The sequence below is a fragment of the Bufo bufo genome, chromosome 8, assembly GCF_905171765.1.
Source record: "Bufo bufo chromosome 8, aBufBuf1.1, whole genome shotgun sequence".
Classification (NCBI taxonomy): domain Eukaryota; kingdom Metazoa; phylum Chordata; class Amphibia; order Anura; family Bufonidae; genus Bufo; species Bufo bufo.
Genome location: NC_053396.1, coordinates 32,353,731 through 32,366,038, shown reverse-complemented (window position 1 = coordinate 32,366,038; position 12,308 = coordinate 32,353,731). Strand labels below are relative to the sequence as shown.

General features: G+C 44.8%; 1 protein-coding gene across 1 annotated transcript in view; it reads left to right on the top strand.

The window, feature by feature from the left end:
- Positions 1-12,308, top strand: part of ARPC5L (actin related protein 2/3 complex subunit 5 like) — a 40,564-nt gene that overhangs the window by 16,594 nt on the left and 11,662 nt on the right. Inside the window, exon 2 of the mRNA XM_040442562.1 lies at positions 11,876-11,948. Within this exon, the coding sequence (XP_040298496.1) occupies positions 11,876-11,948 (73 nt within the window). The remainder of the gene's footprint in view (positions 1-11,875; positions 11,949-12,308) is intronic.

Here is a 12,308-nt window from a genome sequence, read left to right as displayed (position 1 = left end):
GGGGGCGTGTCTCATCTGCCTCCTCTCTCAGCTCGGGGGGCGTGTCTCATCTGCCTCCTCTCTCAACTCGGGGGGCGTGTCTCATCTGCCTCCTCTCTCAGCTCGGGGGGCGTGTCTCATCTGCCTCCTCTCTCAGCTCGGGGGGCGTGTCTCATCTGCCTCCTCTCTCAGCTCGGGGGGGCAGATGTAGGATGAAACTGAGCATGTGCGGCCTTCTCAGTGAGCAGGACAAAGAAATAAAATAAAAAACAGCAGGTGGCGCTATACAGATATATTTTATTCAATAACTCAGTGGCTATGATGCAATTTTAATGACATGCAATTACAAAAGTATTCAGATCCAGGTGCTGGTGTGAAAACTGTAGAATGTTTTTCGTGGGACAACCCCTTTAAACACACGGAGAACCCCTTTAATTTCCCCTGTGATGGCGCTGCAGGGAACTTTGTACACTTACAGCCTGAAAGATCTTGGTGGTCATTTAGCCAGATGCACACAACGGTTAGTTTGTATTAGGGCGTCTTTCCCGGTAGCGGGGTGATGAGGAAGGTTTCTCTGTCGGCTCGCCTTGCACATACAGCCGCCGCCTCTCTAGAACTGCGCACAGCTGTGCTCTTATTTTTACTTTCTGGGTGTGAATGGTGCCTTGTGGTTAAGAGGTGGTTGGAAATTTCCCCTCGTCTTGTAACGTCACAATGATTCTAGTGTATCGCGTCTCTTTCTGATTATGTATGCTGCCACATGTGTATACAGCCGATCACCTATATACCTGTGCCTTTGGGTTGGCTTCTACTCTATCCCCTTCTTTTCCATCCCAATTTCAGGTGTGCGCTAGAGACACCCAGAAGTTTCCGCTAGGATACTTCCATAAGCTGATGGGGCAGCTACCGATCATGGGAATTAGAGGTCATGTTCCCTGTCCTAAGGCCTCATTCACACGACCGTACTTTTGGTCCGTGTCCGATCCACATTTTTTTGCAGATTGCACAAGGTCTCATTTATTTCTATGGGTCCCAAAAAAAAATAAAAAAATAAACGGACCAGAATAGGCTACACATCTGTATTCTGCAGATCCGTGATTTGCGGACTGAAAAACGGATACAGTCGTATGCAGGAGGCCTAAAGGAGAGCTTGCAGTGAAATGAATGGCAGTGAGGTTTCCGTAATTTCGAGTCATTTCAATGGTAGTGGACTATGTCTGCGGCCATAACGTCACATTGCGCTTTTATGTTAGGTGTAAACAGCGATACGACAGAATCCGTAAAAGATTCTTTATTGTGCCAAACCGTGCACTTCATGAAGACCCAGTGTTGGGGGGGAAGGGGGCGAAACATCACTATCTGGTACCATAAAGAGCATTATTTAATGGATTCTGTCGCAGGGCTGGTTACGTCTAATCTGGAGGAGGTGGGCTTCCCGTGCGATCGGTGCATCCCTCCCGCCAGGAACGTTTGAGTTCCTCCTTAGATCTTTGCAATATTTGTCTGTATCACGGTTGTGGACCCATTCACTTGCATGCACTACTTTTTTGCAATGCGGACGGACCACAGACCCATTCAAGTTGAATAGGTCGGGGTCCGTCTGCAGAATCCGCGCAGATTTTGCCTGTGCATTGGGTACCGTTAATTGCGATGAGGCCTTACAAGTGGTCTAGTAAACTTCTTGAAGGGGTTGACCAGCTCCAAGAGAAAACCAGACAGCCCATGGGATCTGCCTGCACTAAAGAACTGACCGATCTCCGACTGCAGCAGTCACATCACATTGACAACACTTGATTGCTGCAGCCAATCACTGGTCTCAGTGACGCACCAAAGAGGCCAGTGACTGTTTGTAGCAGTCACGTGTTGTGGACGTGATGTAACCGCTGCTGCCAGGAGAAACAGAGTGTAGGCATGGGATCTGCCATGTTCTGTTCTTTATTGCAGGCGGATCCCGACTGCTGTCAGGTTTGCTCCTGAAACTGGACAATCCCTCTAATCACCTGATACCGCATCAGTTAAAGCACTTGTACATGATTGCAATAAGACTGCGTTTGCACGAAAATATCCGTGCTTTGTCCGCAAATTTTTTGCAGACCTGTTTACTTTAATGGGTCCGCCGACAAGTTTAGGATATGTTCTGTTTTTTTGCAGAAAGGACATACGGATGCGAAAAGCACACGTTTGACCGCTCTGTAGAATATGTCCGTAAAATGCAGACCGGTGCCCCATTGAAGTCAATGGGTAAGTGGACGCCACACAGGTCGCGTCCGTATTTTGCAGTCGTGTGAATGTAGCCTAAAAGCTCTGCTCCTTTCCAGAAATAGCACCACCCTCACACACAGGCTGCGTCTGGTATTTCAGATCCTCCCCATTCACCTGAAAGGTGACGAGCTGCAATACCAGACGTTGCCTATTGTCAAGAGGAGCGCTGTTTCTGCAAAACAGAAGATGCCTTTTTCTAATCTCTCGACCTCTTTGATGCCTTTATTAGGTCAGATATAGCTTCCAGTTGTCTGCAAAAAGTGTCAGTGCTGCTTTCAATTCCTGTAATGGAAAGCTGGGATCATTACTGTCAGGAGTTGTAGTCTTCCAAATCTTGCTTCTCCCGGCTAGTCACTGTGGTGTTGCTGCTAGTCACTGTGGTGTTGCTGCTAGTCACTGTGGTGTTGCTGCTAGTCACTGTGGTGTTGCTGCTAGTCACTGTGGTGTTGCTGCTAGTCACTGTGGTGTTGCTGCTAGTCACTGTGGTGTTGCTGCTAGTCACTGTGGTGTTGCTGCTAGTCACTGTGGTGTTGCTGCTAGTCACTGTGGTGTTGCTGCTAGTCACTGTGGTGTTGCTGCTAGTCACTGTGGTGTTGCTGCTAGTCACTGTGGTGTTGCTGCTAGTCACTGTGGTGTTGCTGGAAGCAATTATTAAGACTGTAGATGCTCCAGTAGAGGTTTCATGGTAACCAAATCAGGTTTTATTAGGATAATGTGCCGTTATTTTCTGCCTTCAGAAACCAGACCCTATGTGTAGCCTTAGTCATTTGATACATGGAGGCATGTGCGGTATGTGCTCCTGCTCAGTGGTCGTATAACTGGGCCACAATCCATTCTGAAAATATCATGGGCCTCAAACCCACAAGAACAACTGCCAAGTCCTCCTTCAGTGTCTGTGCCAAGACATGTAAAGAGCATGGAAACTTTTTTTTAGCACACCGTGTCACCTTTGTGCAGCTCTCACTTCCTCTCTACCAGCAGGAAGTCTCAGCACAGAGTCAATCAGTAAGCTGCTATATTGCAGTCAGCCAATCCACTGGACTTAAAGGGATTGTCTCACTTCAGCAAATGGCATTTATCCTGTAGAAAGAGTTAATACAAGCCTCCGATCGATGGGGTCCGACTGTTGGCACCCCCATTGATGCCTGTGATATCACATTCATTGGTTCCATGACCTTCCTGCAGCTCAGTCCCTTACATGGGAATAGTCCTTACCCACCCCTTCAGTAATGCCTGTTATTTCATTCCTCTCAGAAATGCTGTGCAAAGGTTTTCTGGTATTCCAGTTATTTCAGAGCCATTAGTTTTTCCGTCGCCTCCCGTCGTATTTCTGGTTTAGCTTTGATGACCTCATTCTTCGATGAAGAGGAAGATACGGACGTCTGGAAGATCTCTAGAAGAACCTGTTGCATCTCTAAGACCTGATGGTGAAGATTGTAGTATTGTGCACCTGTACGTGGCAGTGATGGTTAATGGCTGATGCATATACATGGGCGCAGCGCTTGCTCTGTGGAGAAACGTGTGGTGAACAAATTAGTCCCGTTTTAACGAAACTTCCAAAATGATCGCGTTTCCCAATATCCCTGTGTAAGAGGAAGGTACAAATACACGTAAGAGGTGGGAGATGTGAAGCAGCAAGGAAACAGGTTGTGAAGTTACTGGGGGTGATCACACACTGCATTGATACGTTATCCAACCCCTATAATGACCCCCCCCCCCCCCCATGCCCGTGCCCCTCATGCAGGTTATACTTACACCGCTCCCCGTCACTTCTGATCTCCGCACGGCGGCTAATGCATCTCCCCGTCGCGCGGATCAAAACATACGGCGACACGGGTGGGGAGGCAGCCATTGGTTAGACCCCCTGCCCAACACCCCACCACCCTTGTTTTGATTTGCGCGACGGGGAGATGCAGCGGCGGCCGTACGGGGATCAGAAGCGATGTGGGTGCAGGGGAGTGGGGTAAGTATAACCTGCATGAGGGGCTTGGGCATTAGGGAGGGTCATTACAGGGGTTGGATAACCTCTTAAAATACCAGGTCATCTTAAGGCTATGTTCACAGCTGCATTCGTGGCTTCCGTCACAGAATTAGGTGAAAATGGCACGCAGGACTTTATTTTTGTCTGCGCCAAAAAAGTGTTCTCCCCCAACGGAAACAGAACGGATCTCTGTATGGTCAATGGGGTCTGTTCGGCTCTGTTTGCTACATTATGTTCAGAATCCGGCACTAACGGTATTTTCATTGTTTTGCTCCTATAATGGAGCAGAATAGCGAAAATAAAAGCCGATGTGAAAGATGTCAGTATTAAAAAAAGAAAAAAAAACTGAGAACCCCTTTAATTTTAAAATCTAATTATATTCCACGGAAATAGGATCACATATATAAGGAAACTAAATATATATTATATTATAAACAAAAAACAATGCCCCCTGCGTTTGTTACAAAATATAGTGTAGAATTCAATCAAATAAAAATCCTAGTTCTGACGTCTTCCATTGCTCGGACAAGATGACATTTTGGAGCAGATTATCAAAGAAGGTATTAAAGTAATTCCTAACATCACCAAGTTTATATAATATAAAAAAACCGTAATGGCAATTGGTTGCCAATTAAAAGGCCTCTATAAATGCGGCGACCATGTTTGCAAAACTTGAAAGCTGTTTTTTTTAGATGTGAGTTGTTGTTTCTCTTCACGTTCTGGTGGGAATTCTTATAAGATGCAACACTGATTGCAACTCGACTCCATGCAGGGTGCAGTACGTTGGATGTAGAACTCGGCCCCTCCAAGAAAGGATCTGAAGACGTTTGTGGGATAGCTCCGTCAGGAATCCTTCCTCGGTCTCCAAACCCTTTTCAGCGTCACGACCGTAATGCTGCGTCTTTTAAATGTATAGGCATTGAAAGAGTTAATGTTCACAGCAGAGGCGGAGATCGCAAACGAAAGTTGCCAGGACAGGAGGCTTATTGAATTTTGGTTTTAAAAACAAGACGTCCCACTGGTCTGAATAAGGCTACTTTCACACTTGCGTTCGGAGCGGATCTGTCTGGTGTCTGTACAGACGGATCCGCTCCTATAATGCAAACGTTGGGATCCGTTCAGAACGGATCCGTCTGCATTATAGTTCAGAAAAAATTCTAAGTGTAAAAGTTAGTCAGACGGATCCGTCCAGACTTTACATTGAAAGTCAATAGGGGACGGATCCGTTTGCAATTGCACCATATTGTGTTAACTTCAAACGGATCCGTTTGTCTCCGCACGGCCAGGCAGACACCCGAACGCTGCAAGCTGCGTTTGGATGTCCGCTTGCTGAGCGGAACGGAGGTCAAACGGTGCCAGATTGATGCATTCTGAGCGGATCCGCATCCACTCAGAATGCATTGGGGCAGTACGGATCCGTTCGGGGCCGCTTGTGAGACCCTTCAAACGGAACTCCCAAGCGGAACCCCAAATGCTAGTGTGAAAGTAGCCTGATAGACGTGAATATTTGTTTAAGGCTCCATTCACACGACCCTCTAATGGGTCCGAATCCGTTCCGCAATGTTGCGGAACGAATCCGGACCCATTCATTCTCCATGGGGCCGGATGAGATGCGGACAGCACACAGTGTGCTATCCGCATTTTTCGAAGCGCAGCCATGATCTTCTGGTCTGCGGCTCCCGAAAAAAATAGAATATGTTCTATTCTTGTCCGCAATTGGGGGTTCGCAATACACTACGGACGAGTGAATGGACCCTTATTCTTAGTATTTGATATATATATATATTTATATTTTGGGGGGTCAATTTGCGGCAGTTATACATTTTAAAAACATTAATTAAATTCCACAGACATAGGATCACATTTGTAAAGAAACAAAGGGATATGAGAATTACTGACGCACGTGTCTACCACGCAGGCGCAACTTTCACAACTGTAGCCTGAAACACATTAAGATGAGGTGGTATTTAAAGGGGTTGTCCAGGATGGCCTGTCCTCAGGATAGGTCATCACAATCATTTCCCAAATAAGCCCTTTTAAGAATGAATTGATGATTTATTTTTTTTTATCGAAATCAAAAAAGAGACGTCTAAGGGGGACATGATTAACCTATAAAAATATATAAATGGGTTGTACAAAAAAATACGGTGAAATGTGTAGGCCAGAGATTACTAGGATCTACTACTGCAGTGATGGCTAACCTCCGGCACTCCAGCTGTGGTGAAACTACGACTCCCAGCATGCTCCATTCATTTCTATGCATCTTGGGAGTTGTAGTTCACAGCTGGAGTGCCGGAGGTTAGCCATCACAGCACTAGGGGAATAACGGCTGCCAGACGAGCACGTGTGATGCTCTGGGCAATGTCCTTCTGGAAATCCTCAGGTCCTGGCATTCATGAGGATATTAAATTTGGCACATACCACCTACCTGAACATTGTTGGAGACCAAGTACATGGCAGAGGAATCCCCTAATGGTAGTGACCTCTTTCAGCAGGATAGTAACATAGTACATAAGGCCGAAAAATGACATCTGTCCATCCAGTTCGGCCTGTTATCCTGCAAGTTGATCCAGAAGAAGGCAAAAATCCTCTGTGAGGTAGAAGCCAATTTTCCCCACTTTAGGGAATAAAAAATTCCTTCCCGACTCCAATCAGGCAATCAGAATAATTCCCTGGATCAGGGTGGATTTGATTTAAATCACGATTTAAATCACTAGTCAGTAAGGCTTGATTTAAATCATAGTTTTCTACATAAAGACTAATTCTTGCTGGTATAACTTATAATATGCAAGTAGATGAAGATTTAAACAACTTTTCATATTAGATTGATTAGGTTAATTCTGCATTCATAGGTTTGTAGAAGTTAGGATTAAGGTCTTTTTCTCAACTCTGTTCATGTTATAACATTTTTGCTGTGAAGAAGAGGCCTGTGATCTCTGCTGAGTCCAATTCAGTTTTGAGAACTGCAAAAGTAAACCAAGCATCTGTGATAATATCTTGTAGGCAGAGAAACTGCCCAATAATCTTACAAAAACCTCTGGAAGAGCATGACATTGTGAATGGATACATGGAATTTATTTACCAAAAAAATTACACATATAGAAACATAGAATGTGTCGGCAGATAAGAACCATTTGGCCCATCTAGTCTGCCCAATATACTGAATACTATGGATAGTCCCTGGCCCTATCTTATATGAAGGATGGCCTTATGCCTATCCCATGCATGCTTAAACTCCTTCACTGTATTTGCAGCTACCACTTCTGCAGGAAGGCTATTCCATGCATCCACTACTCTCTCAGTAAAGTAATACTTCCTGATATTACTTTTAAACCTTTGCCCCTCTAATTTAAAACTATGTCCTCTTGTAGCAGTTTTTCTTCTTTTACATTTTCTCTCCTCTTTTACCTTGTTGATTCCCTTTATGTATTTAAGAGTTTCTATCATATCCCCTCTGTCTCGTCTTTCTTCCAAGCTATACATGTTAAGGTCCTTTAATCTTTCCTGGTAAGTTTTATCCTGCAATCCATGTACTAGTTTAGTAGCTCTTCTCTGAACTCTCTCCAAAGTATCAATATCCTTCTGGAGATATGGTCTCCAGTACTGAGCACAATACTCCAAATGAGGTCTCACCAGTGTTCTGTACAGAGGCATAAGCACTTCACTCTTTCTACTGCTTATACCTCTCCCTATACATCCAAGCATTCTGCTGGCATTTCGTGCTGCTCTTTTACATTGTCTTCCCACCTTTAAGTCTTCTGGAATAATTACTCCTAAATCCCTTTCCTCAGATACTGAGGTCAGGACTGTGTCAAATATTCTATATTATGCTCTTGGGTTTTTACGCCCCAGGTGCATTATCTTGCACTTATCAACATTAAATTTTAGTTGCCAGATTTTTGACCATTCCTCTAGTTTTCCTAAATCCTTTTCCATTTGGTGTACCTCTCCAGGAACATCAACCCTGTTACAAATCTTTGTGTCATCAGCAAAAAGACACACCTTACCATCGAGGCCTTCTGCAATATATATTAAACAATATGGGTCCCAGAACAGATCCCTGAGGTACCCCACTGGTAACAAGACCATGGTCTGAATATACTCCATTGACTACAACCCTCTGTTGTCTGTCCCTCAGCCACTGCCTAATCCATTCAACAATATGGGAGTCTACGTACAGCCTTATTCTACATAATTTAAAAAAATCAGATTTAAATAAAAAAAATCGGATTTTTTTTTTTTTTTTTTTTTAAATCATTGATTTTTATCCACCCTGCCCTGGATCAACGACCCCTCTCTAGTAGCTATAGCCTGTAATATTATTACGCTCTAGAAATACATCCAGGCCCCTCTTGAATTCCTTTATTGTACTCACCCTCACCACCTCCTCAGGCAGAGAGTTCCATAGTCTCACTGCTCTTACCGTAAAGAATCCTCTTCTATGTTTGTGTAGAAACCTTCTTTCCTCCAGACGCAGAGGATGTCGCCTCGTCACAGTCACAGTCCTGGGGATAAATAGATGATGGGAGAGATCTCTGTACTGACCCCTGATATATTTATACATAGTAATTAGATCTCCCCTCAGTCGTCTTTTTTCTAAAGTGAATAACCCTAATGTTGATAATCTTTCAGGGTACTGTAGTCCCCCCATTCCAGTTATTACTTTAGTTAGTGATTTGAGGGTTTCAAAATGTTGACTTGACCTCCAAAGTCTTCTGCTCTCTATCCAGTGGAGAATAATGTGGACATGGTCAGTATTCTGGTAGTAGGATAGGGGACAAATATTAAATCAATGGGTCTGGGACTGAGAGTTAGTAGATACGGTGGAAGATTCGGGTTTTTACCGTTACCCTTTTTACCATCAGCCCTCAGTCCAAGATGTAGTAAAAATCGTAGCTTCGGTATAAGCCTATGAATGCTCACTTCCATAAATGATCTAGTCCTTCTGTACATGGTCCTCTGTGTTTATGATGGTTCTCTCTGCTCGATCCTTCAGTGACTGGAGTTATGGCACCTGCAGTGAAGATGTGCTGTGATTTATGTGCAGCAAGTGCGTACAAGCTCTGGTTATTGGCATGCCGACAGTCATATTTGGTCATGGAAACTGGAATAACATAAACTAGAACCGGCTCCAAGACAAAACTCCTTATTTTGCCTCATTAAATCATTCATGTCGTTCCTCTGTTTAGGAAGAAGGAATCATTTATGCACATGTATAAGACACGTATGTCAGTTGCAGTTACATGAGACCAGGATATGGCCTATAGCAGAAAATGTATTAAAACCCATATACTTTATTATGACTCTTTTGTCCATGGTTTGTGTCTGCTATTGCAGGTCAGTTGTTTAAATCTCATAACATGCCTCCAGTACAGAATTACTTTATCGACGTTGTGCATCAGTCAAACTAATTACTTCCGCAGTGATCATTTTGCATTTTCTGGCAGCGGGAAGAATGGCGGAACATGTGGCAGTGGTCATGTGATTAATTCCTTCCAGATCTCCACCGTACATGTATGGCAGAAGTCCAGACTTGAAACATGTTTTACGCAGCAGAGCTAATGTCTGAGATCGGCGATCACACCGAGCGTGGACTTGTGACCACTCATGCCGCTGTCAATTGTGACCACGGCATATGAGCAGTCTTTCTTCGGTAACTCTGCACACCTGTGGCCCAAACAGCCTCCTCATGCTGAGATTGAGGGAGTCATTCGGTTGCTGTGGCAGCCACGGGCCTTCTGAATTGGAGGCCTGCCACAGCAATGGTCCCATGGAGCCCTGTTTGTGGCGGGGTTCCATAGGGACCTAATGAAACTCCCACAGGTAGCAGTGTTAAACCATTGCAGTCTATGGGAGATATTGAAGTACCCAAGGGGAACATAACAAAGTAAAAAAAAAAGTTTTAAAAAATATGTATAAAATATAAACATTTAAATTATCCCCAAACTGCGTCCCCAAACTTAAGCCATAACAGGGAAAAATCAAAAAGGCAGATTTTCAGTTTTTTTATTACTTCACCTCCCAATAAAATTTCTGATCAAAAAGTCATACACACTCCAAAATTCACAGAAAATACACACTGCAAAAAATGAGCCATCACTCAGCTCTGTAGACAAAAACACAAAATAGTTATGGGGGTCGGAATATGGCGATGCAAATTAAATATCATATATTTTTAATTTTTTTTAAGTATTAAAGTGCAAGAAAAACTATAAATGTAGTATTGCTGTAATCGTACCGACCTGGAGAATGAAGGGAACCAGTCAGTTTTTCTGCATATGGAACGCTGTAAAACCGAAACCCATAAAACTGTAGCAGAACAGCGTTGTGTGTTTTTTTTTTTTTTTTTTTTTTTAATTTTATCCAATTTGGATTTTTTTCCACTAGATCATATGCAATATGAAATGGTGTCATTAGAAAGTGCAACTTGTCCCACAAAAAACAGGCCCTCATACGGCTATGTGAACGGAAAAATAAAAAAATTAGGGGGGTGAAAACAGAAAATTGCGGAGTCCTGAAGGGGTTAATAGATGATTAGATCTGCTTGTGGCGTTGATCTCAATAATTGAGATTTTTATTAAACTGCCTGGTGTTGTCGGTGTATGTTACCTGCTGGGGCTGGTAAAGGAGAGACATGGGGGGAAACTGGCTTAGACGTCCATAGCAACCAATCAGATTCCACCTTTCATTTTTCAGAGCTACTTTGGAAAATGAAAGGATCAATCTGATTGGTCACTATGGGCACAAGTTTTGATAAATGTCCCCATATTATCCCTGACCTTTGTGTTGCATACAGTAGATAAGGGAGGAATGTTTGGTGGTGACGCCGTTGACTAGTGCTTAGTCTTCCCGCAAGCACCCAGCTATACAGGTATGATATATGTGCCTAGGACAGGGTCGCTCACCTATATACTCTAGCACAGGGATCAGCGACCTCGAGCAGCTCCCACAATGCTCCTATCAGTTCTGTGGGAGTTACAAGAGTATCCGATCCAGTGTGCATGCTGGGAGTTGTAGTTTCACAGCAGACTCAGGATATAGGAGCAGGGCAATGGCTAAATCCCATGCGCCCTGCTAATAATGATTAGTAATGTACAAATAATGGTAACTAACCCTAATGATGCTGTGCTTGTGAGGAGCTTGGTGACTGCAGGGCTGAGGCTTTGACGTGCATCGGACTTAGCCACTACCATGGTTTGTGTGCTGCGTTTGATGGGTGCGTGCCACTGCATGTGTCCTGTGCGTGATCAGTACTGTGTCCTGCCTGTGAGTGGTGCGCGCGCGCAGCTTGTGTCCTGCCTGTGAGTGGTGCGCGCGCGCAGCTGGTGTCCTGCCTGTGAGCGGTGCGCGCGCGCAGCTGGTGTCCTGCCTGTGAGCGGTGCGCGCGCGCAGCTGGTGTGCTGCCTGTGAGCGGTGCGCGCGCGCGCGCGCAGCTGGTGTCCTGCCTGTGAGCGGTGCGCGCGCGCAGCTGGTGTCCTACCTGTGAGCGGTGCGCGCGCGCAGTTTGTGTCCTGCCTGTGAGCGGTGCGCACAGCTGCCTTTTTTGGGTGGGGGGGTGTTCTTTCAAATTCCAGTGCTGTAATTCAGTCCCAGTCCGGCACTAGTCGGTAGCTTTCGCTTCTTTACCGTATCTTCCTTAACAGCGATGTGTACAGGGGACCTGCTCCGAGCTTTCCACGCTGCCTTCCGGAACTCTCCTGTCAACTCCAAAAACCAAATAGTAAAGGTGAGTGTTCCCCCCTCCCCGGGTGTCTCTGCTACTGCAGCCGTTCCATGGTGAAAAACCCACAATACAAACTGGTAGGTAGGTGCTCACCAGAAGGAAGAGAGTGGGCCCATTGCACCTATATGTGCCCCCATCTTCTCAGGGTGCCGGATGGTTAGAAAGTGGCTGCTGCTCCCTCTGCTTGATCCCGGATCCAATTGAAATGAATGACAAGTGCAAAAGGAAAAAACTACAATAAAAAATGAGATAAAACAATAAAAGCGATAATTCAGTCATACATGCACTCGTTCATTCTTCTCTTTGATCGATATGATCACCACTACAGGTCATCTCCCCAGCTTTAGCGGAGTGCTCTTTTAA